General features: G+C 43.6%; 1 protein-coding gene across 2 annotated transcripts in view; it reads left to right on the forward strand.

Moving 5' to 3' along the window:
* Positions 1 to 23: 23 nt before the first annotated feature.
* Positions 24 to 13,045, forward strand: part of ARMH3 (armadillo like helical domain containing 3) — a 120,850-nt gene continuing 107,828 nt past the window's right edge. Inside the window, exons 1-8 of one of the 2 annotated variants that reach the window (XM_080596808.1) lie at positions 24 to 154; positions 6,581 to 6,692; positions 7,148 to 7,204; positions 7,340 to 7,486; positions 8,395 to 8,502; positions 9,635 to 9,727; positions 10,606 to 10,680; positions 11,349 to 11,435. In XM_080596808.1, coding sequence (XP_080452934.1) covers positions 6,591 to 6,692; positions 7,148 to 7,204; positions 7,340 to 7,486; positions 8,395 to 8,502; positions 9,635 to 9,727; positions 10,606 to 10,680; positions 11,349 to 11,435 — 669 coding nt within the window. In that variant the 5' untranslated portion in view covers positions 24 to 154; positions 6,581 to 6,590. Of the gene's footprint in view, positions 155 to 1,787; positions 5,345 to 6,580; positions 6,693 to 7,147; positions 7,205 to 7,339; positions 7,487 to 8,394; positions 8,503 to 9,634; positions 9,728 to 10,605; positions 10,681 to 11,348; positions 11,436 to 13,045 lie in introns of those variants that run through there. The other variant, XM_080596809.1, reaches the window with a different exon arrangement.

A 13,045-nucleotide genomic window follows, 5' to 3' on the forward strand; every position in this document is an offset into this window, starting at 1 on the left:
CGGTGCTGCCCCCCCCCCCCCCCGCCCCGTCCCCGGTAGGACCCCGCACGGTGCCGGCGGCGCTAGGACCGCGCGGCGCGGGGCGCCCCGTGGCGCATGCGCAGTGGCGCGGGCGGCGCCTGCGCGCTGCGGAGGGGAGCGGCGGGGCCCGCAGGTGAGCGGCGGGGCGGGGTGGGGGGGGGGGGGGGAGGAGGGGGTCGCGGGGCCCCCCCTGCGCGCGCGGGGCCGGGCAGGCCACGCCCCCTAACGGCCCTAACGGCCCTAACGGCCGGGGGGGGGGCGCGTCCTGTCAGCGGGCCCGCGGGCCCTGCGCGGGGTGTGACTGGGCGAGGAATTCCGGGGGGGGGACACACACACATCAGTTGTTTTTTTTTTATTAATTCCAGCGTAACCCTCTCTGTTACCTGTGGCATGTCTTAATTCTGCGTGCAAAGCTGCCCTGCACACAGCGTGCCTCCGGCTTCACCAATAACCCTTAACGTTTGTCAACGCCTGCACAACAATAACCCTTAACGCACACCGAACAGCTTAATAACGTTAGGTGGCTGGTGGTTGGCGTGTACGAAGGGGCAGCAGGGCTGTAATAAGCGAGGCGCTCGTGTGCCACCACCTCCACCGAGACACCAGGCTGCCACACGGATATCCCTCAGGAGCAGAAGGGTCAGCCCCGGGTTGCTGGCTTGCTGTATTCTGCCTTCCTGTGCTCTGTTTTTCCTTTCAGATTTCATATATATGTTTAGATATATACATTTATAGACATAAACGTCTTTATACACGTCAGTGTTACTCCTCTTGTGTGCTCGTGCTGCTAGTGGTCCCTGTCTCCACAATCTCTGCAGTTCTGCCGTCCTTACCTTGCTGCCTTCCATTTCCTCAGCTCTTCCCACCTCGCAGCTCCCTCAGAAGCCAGAGCCGAGGCCGTGTAACTGTGCTGCCTTCAGCCTGGATCCCTACCGACAGCTGAAACCCCGGGAAAAGGGCAGGGGAAGGTTACAGGCAGGGTGTTTTACAGGCATCTGAAAATGTCTTCAGGTGGCCCGAGCTTTTAGCTGTGGGCGTTGGGGCAGCGTGGAATATTTCATGGTAAAATAAGTGGGGTGGATTCTGAAGGGCTTGAAAAGTGAAAACCCGAAGAGATTTCCTCGCACAAGAGAGCTAAGCATTGCGGCGGCTAGAAGTGCGGAAAGGAATTGTGAGGAAATGAAAAAATCAATTTGGAAAAAAGGTCTGAACAGATGGAGGTAGAACATGTGACGCTTGTCTGGATGGGCTTGACAGGAGGAAGCTCAGCTGGTCGATGGTGCGAAGTTGATGGATTGGGTGTTACTTTAACTGGACGGATAGAAATGAAAGGCAATTACGGATGAAGTGTTGAGAATGTAACTTGGACGTTATTCTTTATATCGTTGCTGAAGCACGTGTAGTGGAAGTTTGTGGCTGTATCTGCATTAGGAAGCTGCTTTTCCTGTTTTTCAAGGGGTGGAAAATAGGTTAGCGGTGGTGTAACAGCAGATTGTACTATGTGGAAACACGTAGTACACTGCTCTGAGTGGGATGGAATAGCTTGCTGGTAAAAGTGCATGTACTGAGACTGTGCGAGAGGTTGCATTGCTTGGTATTACAAAAAAAGAGTAGGATCTATGTGGTTTTTCGTCATTGTCATACCCTCTGAATGTATTCCTTGCAATATATTACAGGAAGGCACCTGGAATTTCTGCCAGATTGATCCAAAGCTTGTGTGCTGTGAGTGATACCAAATAAAGTTTACAAATATATACAAACAAGGCTGTAAAGAATAGATGAAATATAAAAGTAGCATGAACTGTAACTGCCCATGTTGGCAGAGCATAAACTGCAAAAGGGCTTGTAGCAGGAATGTGGTTGTTGGTTGGTTAAGCCTTGACAAAATCTAACCCACCACGTCCCTCTCCTCTCTCTGATTTCCCTGGGGTTCTGCCCAGAGTGCTGCTAGGGGGCTCCTGGGGGTTTAATGCTGGAGCTTGGGCTGGGTCAAGGCGCTGTCTGAGCATTGGCATTGGTAGGCTCTTGTGCAGGGTGCGGGTTTTCGTTTGATTCCTCTGGTGGATGAGTGCTGTAACCTGAGACTTAACTGCCTGTTGCCTGTGTCCAGTATTGACTCCGCAGATTCATCGCATGGATTAAGTGAAATTCCAGGAAAAACATGCACCAAAGAGTAGAATGACCATTTGGTTTATAATCTGTTTCTTTAGAAGCCGTGGGCTAACTGTAGGCAGAAGTTTATCCCCTGCCTTCTTGCACGCTCTAGATAATTTTTGAACAACTGTCCTTTTGACTTAAGGGATATACCAGCAAAATACCTAGAAGGACTAAGCGTGATCACACTGGGTCCTAGGTGCATGCAGTTGGTGTTGGGCTGGTTACCACGCTTGAAATCTTTATACCCGTAGTTCAGTCTGAGTAGCAGTGGCAGGTCAGGGGATTGGATTCTAAAAGGAAAAGTATCTCAGTTCTTACTCAGAGCCTTCATTAATATTGATTGATATTGATTTTGGCATTAGCAAAATAATATGTTGCATCATTTGCACCGCATTTTTCAGATACAGAATAAATGGTTTGCCAATTAAATATGTGAAAATACCATTTGTGAAAATAACATTTGTGTAAATATTTGAAAATACCTGCTTGTTTTCTTTTTATTTAGCCTAGCAGTGTCACGGTATATTTTTGAGGGTTATAGGCTGAAAAAAAAATATTCAGGTTTGGTTGCGTTTGTGGGTTGTGTAATCTTGAAAACATTCAGGTTTGTTAAATGTGAAATGCAGCGGTTGACAGGCTGCATGCATGCAAGACTACAGGAGTTTCAAGTTTTGGATCCTGTTTTCACTATAGTGTTGATGCACTTTAATGTTGCATTCTGTACAGTAGTATTTTTGTCGTTATGAGATCTGTGCAACAATAATCAAAACAACAGTAAACAACAATAAAGTCTGAACGGGAGCTGCGTTACAATGCGGAGAAGCCACAGTTTTCAATGTGCATGAGTCTGAGTGAACTTCAGACTCAAAATGCCTTTTTTTTTCCTCTTCTTCCGTGGATGTTCTAACCGAAAGCTGACAGGGATGCGTTCATCTGAATGTCACATGTTTGATTTGAATCTCTGGAATGAGTTTTGGACTGAAATGGACAGGAGGTGGATGGTTGGATGTGCTCATTCCTTTGTTCCCGCCTGGATCAGCTGATCCTGGGGTTGATGACAGATAGACCAAGAGTCTGCCTGAACTTCTCCCTGCCATGGCTTTTTTCTTCCTGCCTTTGAGCTGCCAAGACTCGTGCTCTGTCAAGGTTTCTGTTAGCTCCAGACGAAGCACCTTGGATCCTCTGCGGCACAGCACAGTACTCGCTGTTCCGAAACCCCCGTGCGCGTACGTCTCAGCCCTGAGGGACGGCTCTCCGCGCAGTCAGCGACTGCAGCAGGGTTCACTTAGCAGCATGTGTTAATGGGACTGACCTACTGACAGAATAAATTATCCATTTGAACCTGAGACGTGGAAATTGCACCGATGCCTTTGAAATGTGATATGTTTTAAAGGGTAGTTCTTAACTATATTCAGTGTCTTTGTTTTCATAAACTGTCACGATGCCCTGATAATTCGACACCTCTGCAACTAGTAAAGGTTTTGTGTGTTTGATTGCTGTTTTCTGCAGCTGTCTAGAAGGTCCCCATTAACAAAATGCAGTTTCCTGTTTCCGTCTTTATGACATCTGGAGAACGTAATTGCATAAAGTGAAAAGAAAAAGCCATTTGTGCAGCCTGATCATCACAGGTCATGAAACAAGCATAGCCTAATAAAGCGTTGGCATGAAAGGCAACTCTTCCTTTTCTCCCCTTGCTCCTCCATATGCTCATTTGTAGAACAGCAAGTTATAAACAAGAATGTTATTTAATCCTTGCCTCTAGCAGTCATCTTTGTATGCTCTGTGCAGCTCCGGTTGAGAGAATATGAATCCCAAGACCCATTTTGACCGAGACTAGAATTTTCGCATGATCATGTGGGCCCTCTGGTGCTCTTTCAGCATCAGACGTTTGTGTCTTCTGGGATTTAGACTTCTCCATCTTTCTGGAAGTGTAGGAAAAGTGCTAAAATACACTTTGCAAAGCTCAGGGATTAGGCAGAGTGTATTGATCCCCTCCCATAAGCATACACGTTTGGGATGTGAACGCTGACCTAGAAGCACTCTGAGTTAGTTTATTAGTTTTGACATTGGGATTCATTAGCTGTAATTCAATTAGAAGCATGCTGATGGATGTGTTTGTATGCTGGGGATGGTGGCTGCTTGTGATTCAGAAACTTACCATTCTAGTTGAGAAATTGTTTTGTGCAATCTTGGGTAAGATTTGTCGTGCTAATCTAAAAGTGACATTGTTCTTGATTTGGTTTTTAATAGATTTCTCTGTGTTTCCAATTATGTTTCTAATTAATGTCTTATTTCCCATGACAGTTTAAAAATAATGCAAAGTCTGTAAAAGAGAAGCTATCAGGATGACTGAATAATGTTTTCTTCTTCGTTTTGTTAGACTTGTTAGACCTTTTCTCCATCTTAATTGGATACATGGGCCCATCAGGCTACAGGAGTAATTTCCGTGTTTACATAGTTATGGTGCAGAAGGTCCTAAGATTCTTCTGCCAGCGCTTTTGGGGCTGGTTCCATTCTCAGCCCAGCGTGCACACAAACTGGCCCTTAACCACCCGGCTCTTCAAATTCCCATCCTAGGTGGAAGAGGATCTCTTCTCTGTTCCATGTAAATCTCAGCTTTTGAGGTGTGAGATCTGCTGCTCTCTGTCCACTGCTTTGCCAGCCAGGCAAACCTCCTGCCCTTCACAGCTGGGGCAGGGCCTTTTCTTTTTTGAAGCAGCATTTTTTTCCAGCCTCAAAGATGTTTTCCTGCCATTTGGGACTGAAGTTCATGGCTCAAGGGATGGATGTCTGAATAACCTGTTGCAGGCTCTGGGAGCCTGAGAGCCCTGGTTGGGAACGTAGTTTAGTCTTAGGACAATCAAAAGCTGTGGAACGAGTGCAGAAGAGACCTGGAACTGGCATTGTGTAGTCTCTGAAACCTGCTTTTTTTACAGAAAGGTGGATCCGAGCGTGCCGTCGTCACAGAAGGTGTTCAGGCATTTTGGGATGGAGGTGAAATCCAAAGCTGTCTCCATGGCTGCCAACTCAGAAAGCTCTGGGGTCTTAGAGGCAGGCTGCAGTGTACTTACCTTTCTATGCATAATTTAGCATGGCTGAGTGCAGCTGCCACAAGAGCCTGCCTCTGTTTTTCTGGAGCATGACTTCAGTCAAGCCTCTGCCTGAGGTGTGCTGCTGCCATGTGTGTAATTACCTTCGGAGGTCTGGGAGAAAGGTTTGGAGCTTGGGGATATGCCAGGGGATAGCGTTCACTTTCTGCTAAGTACCTCTGATGTGCTGCAGTGATAAAGGAGGATAGAACACTGCTAAATCTCTGGTGCTTGCCAGAAAATTCCGAGATTGCAGATAAATGCATATTTGCAAGGTCAGAGCGGTGATGCGCTTTGCAGCATGAGACGTGGGGTTGAGAGTACGTGGCAAGTCACACGTCCTGACTGTCAGCCCCTGACATGGCTTGACTGGTGCAGACAGATCAGGACTATAGCTATGGCTGTTTTTCTGACAGCTGATTTTGTAGCAATGATATATATGTATAAATATTTTAAATAAGATAGTAAGTAAGCATGAGGCACCAATTAATTGTAGTAAACCTTGATTGTGTTTCTAGAAAACCCTTTGTTGTCAAAGGAACCAGGAAGTTCTTCTGGTTAAAAAAAAAAAATTAAAAAAAACCCCTGCAAAGCTTCTCCCCTGTGTTCCTCCATCTTCCTCCAGAACCTGAACCACACGAGATGCTTTTGAGGCTGGGGTTCTTTTCTGCTTTGATTTTTAGAGCAGCTGGCACAGCTGGGGAATGCCAAGGTGCAGAGGTAGGGATGAGCAAGGGTGGCAGGAGTGCTTCAGGGAGGCTTTGCAGCCAACTGCTTCCTTGTGTTGGATGTAGCATTGGAGTGCAAGAGCAGAGCTGGAAGTACTTTGGCAGGTAGCAAATTAAAGAGATAAAAGAGAAGGCTTTTTCAAACCATTTCAGGAGCTTTTTTGTCACAAGATGTCCTTGAGGCTTGACTAACTTTAGAGAAGCCTGGATATCCGTTTGATAACAACCACCGCAGTGTGTGCAGCGATATTTTTTAAAAATTATACCTTTTAGATGTAAAGTAGTTCTGGTCGTGAATAAATTTCTGGCAGAGAAGAATTAAGAAAACTGATCCATAAGCTGCTTATTCTGTGTCTGCCTGTGGGTGAACTCTTGCGTATTTGTTTGAAATAGGTTAGAGGACTTGGAGAGGACCTTTGGTCTGATTTCTTATCTGGTATAGTTATTAAAGCCCCTACTTGCGGCTTGTGAGAGTCTTAGTACCTCAGTGTAGTGAAGAAGTCTTTTGTGGCTGAGGCAGTCCAGATATGCCTTGAAGAAAAGTTCAAGGTTCCTTAGTCTTTTTTTGTCGATTCTTACCTTCAGGGTATGCAACATGGCCCAAACAGAGAAGAAAGGCGGACTGCTCCGGAAATCTTCAGCCTCCAAGAAGCCATTGAAGGAGAAAGTTGTGTTGATGTACGATGAGGTTTTCACGGTAAGGACGCGGGCACCTCTTCTTTCTCAAGTTTATTACGTTTTCTTGGTGTAGTTTGTGCTGAGGGCTCTGCGTGGTGGATTCTTTTCCCAAGGTAAGGGTTGCACAGCATAGCCACACACACTTGAGGCTCTCCTACTAGCATGCAGAGCTCTCTTCCTTAATGTCACGTTATCCTGATGTCTGCCAGGACCATTAGTGATCTGCAAGATACCACGGCTTTTCAAGACTTTCTCAAAAAATAATCCAGAAAATATACAGAGGCATCTCAATTGAGAGCTGCTTCTGTTTGCTCTTTTGCTTCTGGGGATCTTTGTAGACAGTACTCTGTGTTGTGAGACCACTTGGTCATCCAGTGGGATGATCCCGACTGGCCTACTTGTGATAGTGATTTTGATTAAATTCTGCCTGAATAATTTCTTGTTTGTTCTCATGGCCGTCCCTTTCTCTTTCAGACAGAGGACCCGAGTAAGAACAACCCTAGGTTTTGGGAGGAGCTGTTTCTCATGAAGGTAACAGGAGCTGAACGTCCTCTGATTTGGTGTTGCTGTTCTGCCTATGAGGTGGCAGACTGTCAGCACGAGGACTTGCTTTTCTAAGGTGTCAGCAGTTGTGTAACATGCACAATATTCTTCTTAACCTGGCAGGTCAACCTGGAATATCTGGAAGGCAAGCTGGAGGCTCTGGATGGGGAAGAGCTGATGAAGATAAAAGATAACATCAACTGCTTGTTTCAGCACTGCATCCAGGCGCTGGGTGAGGAGCACCCGATCAGAGTGGTCAATGCACTACAGGTACCACAGCTGAGAGACAGGGAGTGCTCTCATCTGCCTCTGAGGAGACAAAATGCTTGCTGCTGGTATCAAGCATCTTGTTCTTGTTTCTTTAGTTGTGAGAAGTGATGCCTACAGAGCAGTTTCAACTTCTGGTTGGTGGAGGTTACAAACATTTATCCTTAGTGTATGAGAAACGGTAGCTTGATTGAAAATTCAGGTGGGTCTGGTGTTGCAGGATGAAGTGGATCCTGCAATGGAGGGATAGGAGGGGCTTGTTCATGCTACAGGCTCAGTTTGAGGGCTCAAGAATACCGTGTGTAGCTTTGTCTGTCTTCTTTCTCCTGTTCGCCTCTATTTCGGACTCCTTTATGAATTTCCTTATGGGTCAAAACCGAAATGAAGTAGTGGGGAAGTTGGTGTCAAATTTGTACGGGGGACTGTCCCTGCTGGACACATCCTTGGTGAAAGCTGTGAAGAACCATCACCCAGAACTTGAAGCTGTTCTCCTGCAGGTTGTGCCTTACCAACGCGTGTCTTGTATGAGAGACGGTGTCCACAGTTTTGACACTTGACGTTGTTAGTTTCCAACCTGATTCTTAACAGTTTGAATGTGTTTGACCCAGCTTCTCTCAGCTGTAGGAATACAGGATATAAATTTCAGGTTTGGGAAGCCTCTTGTAGGAGGCCTTGGACAGGAAAAAATGTGGATAAATACATTCTTATCTTTTGAGAGCTCAACATCCAGGTTATACTCCTTAGAAACAACAGTGGTAGAGGAAATCAGGCAAAATATATGGCTTCTAGGCTGGTGGTATTCATATAAATATCTGTGTTTTGCTAGTGCTCTGAGAAGGTTTTAGGGCAGGTTTTGCTGTGGAGTTGTAGGTGTTGCCTTACATTTTATCCTCTGAATTTTCCCTTTGCAGACTTTGTGTGCGTTGATTCGGGGTGTCCATCAGAAGAACAAGTCCACTTCAGGGTTTGACATCATCAACATGCTTGTGGGTTTTGATAAGGCAGAGCTTTGTATGAAGGTGAGGCCTTGCCAATGTACAGAAAAGGCTTGCACAGCAGCCCTGTTGCAGGGGCAGTGTTTTGTAGACAGGTGTGTCTATCAGGATACACCTTTTTGGGTAAATATCTCAGCCACTGATTAAACATAGCTGTCCTGAAGTTCTTGACTTGTTAGTGGCCCAAAGACGTGTGAAATCCTGATGTTTTTCATTAATAGAGCACTTACCTTCTTTTCCTTTAATTCCCTGGTGTGCATTCATTCTGGTTAAGAAATCTTAAGGCCAGGAAAGGCTGTCACAGGCCATTAGTACCCCGTATTGAACCTCGTAGCTTACACTTAACTTTTAGCTAATAGTAATGTCCTTTGTGCTCACATTTCCATCAGAAGATACACCATTATAAACTTATTTGATGCTCTTCATTGTAAAGCTACTGAGTTTTGAGAAACAACAGAGGAATTGGTGATAAAACTGAATACCTGTTCTATCTTTCATCTCTCTGCAGAAAGTAATAGTTTTTCATCTCTCTATGAAAAGTAGTAGTGCTTTGGGGAAATATTAAGTAGTTATTTGCATATTAGAACCACTTTTTTTTCCCTTTGAGAATTACTTTATTACCTGTAATTTAGTATTTGGAAAGCAATTAATTTTGAATATCTATCAGATAGCTATATAGTACCTATTTTGAATAATAATTAATGTACGTACTATTAAATTGCAGGTGTGCTTTTCACCAAAATCTCTCAGAGCCTATAAAGAAAATGGGGGAACATCGAAGATAAAAAGGCAGAAAAAAAAGCAATCAGTGATATTACTGGCTTGTAAACTACAACTAAGATTGTATTTGTAGAGGTCAGGTTTACTTTGCAAATAAAATCTGTTATTACATGTATATAAAAACCTCTCATGCATCTAGAGAAAACTCTTGGATCATGATGTTATGCCTGTAGTCATTAAAATGTAGTTAACACAAAGCAGTATTGAGAACCAATGGTGTGAACACAATCTGTGGTATATAGCTGTAGTAATGGCTCAGTTACTGGTTCTGGAATAACATGGCTTTGTCTTGGCACTTTTGAATCTCTCAGTCTTTTATAGGAAATATTTCAAATAACTTAAAAGTAATACTTAAAGTTATGCGATTGTTCTTTAGAATCTGATGGAGAGCCTAGACTCGCTCCTCTGTGCAGAAGGTTCTGAAAGCCTCAAAAGCTTGTGTCTGAAGCTGCTTCTCTGCTTGGTGACGGTAAATAAATACCAGCTGTATAATAACTTAAAATCTCATATGTGTCACATTTTGAGGGATGGAACTAGCTCAAAACTTAAGCAGAATGCTGCTGTGTGAAGCCTGGGGTGGGGGGGGGGAATTATGAGTGATAAGAATGGACAGCCCAGAATAGGCTTCAAAGCTCAACCACAACACCAATATAGACTGGCAGACTGTTTCTGCCTCAAGAGATAGGTGCCAACTGGGGCAGAAGGGTAGAGACATAGTAGGAATTGTCAATTGGATTCATGTTATTTTTTTTTAGGGAAAAAGATAATTAGAAGTAATAGAAGATAAATAGAAGGGGAGCAGAGGAGAGGGGCTGAGGAAAGACAGGAAATGTGGAGTAGATGAGTAGTGAGGATGTGAAGAACGAGTTGGATAAAAGGGTTGTTCAGTATCTCTTGGAGATGGTCAACCACAAACTATCTTGGTTGTGATAAGAGATAGCTGTGTGTGTGTGGAGGTCTCTGCTGCCGTGTGTGATGGAAAACTGCTTAGTCAAGCATACGGACCCTGCTTTTTCATCCTCTGCCTCCTGTGTAGCAGGCTGCTTCAGCTGCTGGTAGTGTTGTCATGCAGCTGTGTAAAATGTCAATCTGCAGAAGAAATGGGGAGCTTCTTAGTACATGGCTCATGCTTTTGCCAGAGAGGGTGGGAGTAGCAAACAGGACAGATTTCCCTTACTTCACGTCTAGCTCTAGTGCTAGTCCCACCCTTGACTTGCTGACTAAGTGAGAGATTCTGAATAAATGGTCCATCTGGTAGTATAATTCTTGTGTTCGCAGCGTGTGCCAGAGGCAGCTAGAGCATCATGGGAGGCTTTGGGTGAGATTTTAACTTGTGTTTGTACTTAGGTGACAGATAACATTAGCCAGAACACCATCCTGGAGTATGTGATGATTAACAGTATATTCGAAGCTATTTTACAGGTAAGTTTTTTTCCTTCAGCTGCAGGAGTTCTTTTTACATAGTGAGAGCTTTCAGTCTTGTTTGCCTTTCAGCCTTTTCAGTGCAGCATAGCTAACTGGTAGAGTACGATGCTTCCATTCATAGCTCAGTCACAGTTTCTATTTTTTTTAATGCTGTCTCCTCCTTACTCCAGTCTCCTGTTTTTAGTCACTACTGAGTATTTAAGGTATTTTCACTTGAGACATTTGTCCTTAGATAGAAGCTGAATGGATTTGTAGGCCAATTTCATAGAAGATTCCTTTATCGGAGGAATTTGTTTCAAAAGGCAGTCTGGATATATTGATTTTTTTTTCTGCTCTTTGATAAATTATACTTTTTTTTTTGAAGTGGAACTGGGTTTGGGGAAACAGAAAATATTGGCAATGCACTGAGATACTGTCCAGTGGTGTTGAGAAATATGTTTGCCCTTTATGCCCAGAAAGCCTGTGTACATCCTGTCTGTGATAAATAAGTTTCTCTGCATGCAACATTTCTTGGAAGCACTGACATTTCCAAAGTCGTGGATATCCTCTTTCAGTCAGAGTATAATTTGCGTTTCTACATACGTTTCACTGCCATGTGCGGTCTCGGAGCCACCTCAAGCTTCGTGAAGCAAGCCTGAACTTAATAATGTGATTCTTTATTTCAGATCCTGTCCAGCCCCCTTAGTCGGAGGGAACATGGCTATGATGCTGTTGTCCTTCTTGCCTTGCTGGTCAACTACAGAAAGTATGAGGTAAGCATTCTACTGTGTAACAGAAACAGCTCTCTGTTACTTAATACTGTCCTCAAGGTTATTAAAAGGGCTTACGGTACAGTTTTTAGCAGTACACACAGCAACATTTATTGGGATGTCAGCACTGAGCTACAGTATCTTTGCAAGGCACTCAAAGCCTTTAAAGTCAGTTTGGTGGTTGCCTGGTTGTCAGTGTATTGTGGCAGACTTTCATGCCTCAAATCCTTTGGAGTTCTGTTAACTGTGCTGCTGTTGATAGATCCTTTTTTGTTTTGGACTTCATTGGTGCTAAATTGTGGTCCCAACTGCTTAAGAAAATCTTATTAGGGAGGAAATTCATTAGTTTGTGCTTTTGTTTGTCTTTAATGTGAATATCAGTGTGTTTTACGTGAGCATGTTCTTTCATATTTTTGGGATGTGAATTTTCTAGTCTCCCTTCAGATTGCCTGTGCAATATTGTCTGTACTTCTGTCACCAGTGTAGCTATGAGCTTGGTTTGCTCAATAACTTCTGTTCTAGGAGTAAAATGATTTACGTGTTCTTACATGGTACTTTTAAAAAGTTGTCATTCATCTGAAACCTATCATTCTCAAAAGTTGTTAGAAGTATACACTTATTTCTTCAGCTATATTTCATGGTTTTATAATCCTATTCCTGATTTCTTAGATTTCTTAGATTTTTATGGTGATGCTATGTGAGAGAACCATAAAAGGTTAACTAAATATTTGACTGCATTGGGAAATTGTGAAACTAACTAATCAAAAGGCTGCCAGACAGAGGAAACACTGCAATGAAGAGTGTTTACTGTGTCCTTTTCTCAACACCTTAAGGGGTGGCTGCTAAAAGTTAAAACATATAATCAGGCAGTGAGTTTTAAATAGATTCATCAATAACATCTAGGAGAAAACTTCTTTGCCTCACGTTCAGCCTAGTAGAATTGCTCGTTGCATCTCTTGCTAGGCAGAGCTGAAAGAAATCAGTCAAAATGTTTTTTTTTCCCCTCCTTCTTTGTGTACTTACTTGGCTGCATATAGTATATCCGATGGCCCTTCACTTTCAATTACATGCACTTTTTTGCCTTGATATAGTCAACTGCAAGTGCTGAAGAGACTTAAAAACACTGAAGAGTTGGATTTTTTTTAAAGTTCTCTCAGAATTCAAATCATTTTCCATGAATCTCTTTAACAAAAAGAGTCATTATTCAAGCTCCAATTCCCTGCAAGATGGCCTGTCTGCAGAGAAGATGGCCTCATCAGGGCTGGCAGCAAAGCTGCTGAATCATCCCTAATGAGCGTTCTAGGGAAAAGTCTTGTGAGGGATAATCAAGTGGACTCTGGTCTTCATTTGTTACAGATGTGAAGATAAGTTAAGCATCTAACTAGGGATTATATATGTATTTTTTTGTTTCTTTTTTCTGCTTTCTTTTCTTACCAAAGATTTGTTTTCCATAGGTTTGTTTCCAGAGCTTTGTTCCACTTAAGGGCATGGGGGAGGTCTCACTCCCTCTATCAGATCCATGTGCTTCTACACATACCTCTCAACTTCACATAATATGTCTCACCTGGGGATTACATTTCTGATCTGGTGTTAATTGGCTTGTCTTTTAGAAA

This window comes from Anser brachyrhynchus, assembly GCF_964034855.1.
Source record: "Anser brachyrhynchus genome assembly, chromosome: 6".
In the NCBI taxonomy this organism is placed as follows: Eukaryota; Metazoa; Chordata; class Aves; order Anseriformes; family Anatidae; genus Anser; species Anser brachyrhynchus.